Source organism: Mandrillus leucophaeus, unplaced genomic scaffold (genome assembly GCF_000951045.1).
Source record: "Mandrillus leucophaeus isolate KB7577 unplaced genomic scaffold, Mleu.le_1.0 Scaffold363, whole genome shotgun sequence".
Taxonomy (NCBI): domain Eukaryota; kingdom Metazoa; phylum Chordata; class Mammalia; order Primates; family Cercopithecidae; genus Mandrillus; species Mandrillus leucophaeus.
The window spans coordinates 971,076-973,887 of record NW_012103843.1 but is presented as its reverse complement, the minus strand read 5'-3'; the positions used below and the strand labels follow the sequence as shown (position 1 = coordinate 973,887).

General features: G+C 53.9%; 1 protein-coding gene across 1 annotated transcript in view; it reads right to left on the bottom strand.

The window, feature by feature from the left end:
• The window catches only part of COL4A2 (collagen, type IV, alpha 2), a 220,499-nt gene that overhangs the window by 8,556 nt on the left and 209,131 nt on the right, over positions 1-2,812 (bottom strand). The window contains exons 41-44 of the mRNA XM_011989799.1: positions 1,330-1,542; positions 1,152-1,250; positions 637-783; positions 361-477 (exon numbers count right to left, since the gene is read on the bottom strand). Coding sequence (XP_011845189.1) covers positions 361-477; positions 637-783; positions 1,152-1,250; positions 1,330-1,542 — 576 coding nt within the window. The remainder of the gene's footprint in view (positions 1-360; positions 478-636; positions 784-1,151; positions 1,251-1,329; positions 1,543-2,812) is intronic.

Below are 2,812 nucleotides of genomic sequence, written 5' to 3'. Positions count from 1 at the left end.
AAAAAAAAAAACAAAAAAAAGTAAGACAGGGCTTTGCAATGTGGCTCTAGTAAATTTTAATAGTTGGTTTTTGGCTACTTGTCTAATCCCGATCCTTGATGTCTACTGATCCCTGCCGCCCATTCCGCAGCACCGCAGGTGTCCCAGGAAAAGGAGGGAGGCTATCCCGGGACTGGGTGCCAGGCATTCTGCTGGGCACAGGGGTGAAGCAGCATGCTCAGACTGGGAGCAGGAGGGTGGGGCAGCACCTCATTTCTGGCTTTTCTGGGCTCTCATGTGTCCCTTTCCTGCAGACCACAGTCTGTGAGTCAGACCCACAGCACTAGGACCTGGGAAGGTCCTTCCCCACTGGTCACTCACCTTCTTGGCCAATCGGCCCCTGGTGGCCTACGGGTCCTTCATCTCCCCGGAACCCGGGAACAGCAGACACGCCACCTCTTCCTTGGGGCCCGGCTTTCCCTGGAGCCCCACGGAAACCTGCAAGCCACCAAAGAAGTGTGAGTGTGGCTGGAAACTGTGACCACGCCTGGCACAGCTGGCGATCAGCAAAGAGAACACAAGAGGACGTAATGCCAGCAGGCCCTGGCCTTGCCCGGGCAGCCCTGAGGGGCTCCAGGCCCCAGCTCAGCACTTTACCTGGTTCTCCGGGGGGGCCCTGGGGCCCCATCTCCCCTGGTGCCCCAGGGGGGCCTCGCCTCCCCTGCGGACCCACTGTCCCTGGTGGGATGGCAATCTTCTGGGGGATTCCTGCAATCCCGGGGGCTCCCACAATCCCGGGGGCACCTGGAAGGGAAACAGAGAGGCCCCAGTAAACACACAAGGTCATTTCCACTCTCTTGCTCTGAGCGCTACTGCGTTTCTCACCCGGGGAGGCCCCTTTTGGAGCTTTCCGGACAATTGTGCTTTCTAGAGATGAGCCAGACACAAATGGGCCTAAGCCGTGACTCAGCGCCTGTCGTTTGAATACTAAACTTTCCATTCACCAAGGCCCTGTGACAGCATCCTAGTCGCAGCCTTGGTTTCCTCCCTGCTCTTTACAACATGTGACCCATGCTGGAGAGGATCCTGGCCGTTTGACCTTCAGGATGTCCCCAAGCCTGGAGAGGCTGGGCTGAGCCACTAGCTCTGCAGGTATGCAGACGGTCACTTACCAGGGAATCCTGGGTCTCCCTTGGGTCCCTTGGGGCCTCTGTCGCCCACTGCGCCGGCGGGTCCAGTGTTCCCCATAAAGCCTTGTTCACCCCTGGGCCCTGCAACACAAACAAGACATTAGGGACACGGAAGTCTGTGGGGACGGGGCTCCTCTCACTGTGGCCAGGGTACTGTTACCTTTTTCTCCCGGGAGACCGAACACACCAGGCCTGCCCTGGGGCCCGGAGTCCCCGGCCCATCCTTTGGTCCCTGGGGTTCCCGGAGCTCCTGGGTTCCCTGCGTCACCTTTGCTTCCAGGAAGAGCAGCAGACCCGGGTGGCCCTGGCGGGCCCCGATAACCTGTTGGCATTAGGGACAAGAAAGGAGGGTTTAAACAGGACCCCAAGGCCCCTGGGGGCAGTCAGGTGCACAGTCACCCATTCAGGGGACAATCTCTGACAAGTTTGTGGCATGAAATGACTTTGTCTTTGTTTTTAAAAAATTGTCGTAAAATACATATAACATAAAAGTTACCATTTTAATCATTTTTAGGTGCACTGCTCAGTGGCATTAAATATATTCACCTTCACCACTGACTATCTCCAGAACTTTCTCATCCTAAACTGAAATCTGTCCCCGTTATACACTCACTCCCCATGTCCCTCTCCCCTCAACCCTTAGCAACAACCATTCTACTTTCTCTTTCTATGAATCTGATGACTTCAGGGGCCTCATATGTGTGGGATCACAGGATCCGACCTTTTGTGACTGGTTTCTTTCACTCAGCAGAATGCCCTCAAGGGTCATCTAGGTGGCAGCGGGTGATAAGAGTTCCTTCTTTTTAAGACTGAATAAAGGCTGGGCGCCGTGGCTCACACCTGTCATCCCAGCACTTTGGAAGGCCGAGGTGAGAGGATCGCTTGAGGTCAAGAGTTTGAGACCAGCCTGGCCAACATGGTGAAACCCTGTCTCTACTAAAAATACAAAAACCAGCCGGGCGTGGTGGTGGGCACCTATAATCCCAGCTACTCGGGAGGCTGAGGCAGGAGAATTCCTTGAACCCAGGAGGCGGAGATTGCAGCAAGCTGAGATCGTGCCACTGCACTCCAGCCTGGGCAACAGAGCAAGACTGTCTCAAAAAAACAAAAAACAAGAAAACAACCAAACAAAAAAGACGGACTCCTCTTGTGCTAGGTGCGTACTGACTGCATTTTTCCTTCTTAATTCCTCCGTCGATGGACACTGGGGTTACCTTCAGCACTTCGAGCTTGTGAATAGTGCTGCTGTGAACCCTGACGCACAAATGCTTGTTTGATGGGTGACTTCATCTTTACGCCATCTCTTTCCAACATTCAGCTCATTTGTGATTAGGATATGCAAATTAAATTTAATATTTGTCTAAACACAATACAGTGAGGAAGAAGAAAGCCGTTCATATTGCATATTTCTGAGTCCCCTGCAGTTTGAATATCTGCTGTTACAGCAAGTAAATGACATGGCCTGTGTCTCGGCTTCCCGGGGACCAGGTCGTACAGGTGATGGAAGTGACACCGGAGGACCATGATGGCCCCTGCCCCTTTGACCGGAGTCTGGGCACGGTGTGGAAATGAACGTCTGTTCTCCCCCTAGATTAAGTGGGCCATGGCCGGCTCCTGCCCTAGAGATGTCGAAGCACAGATGC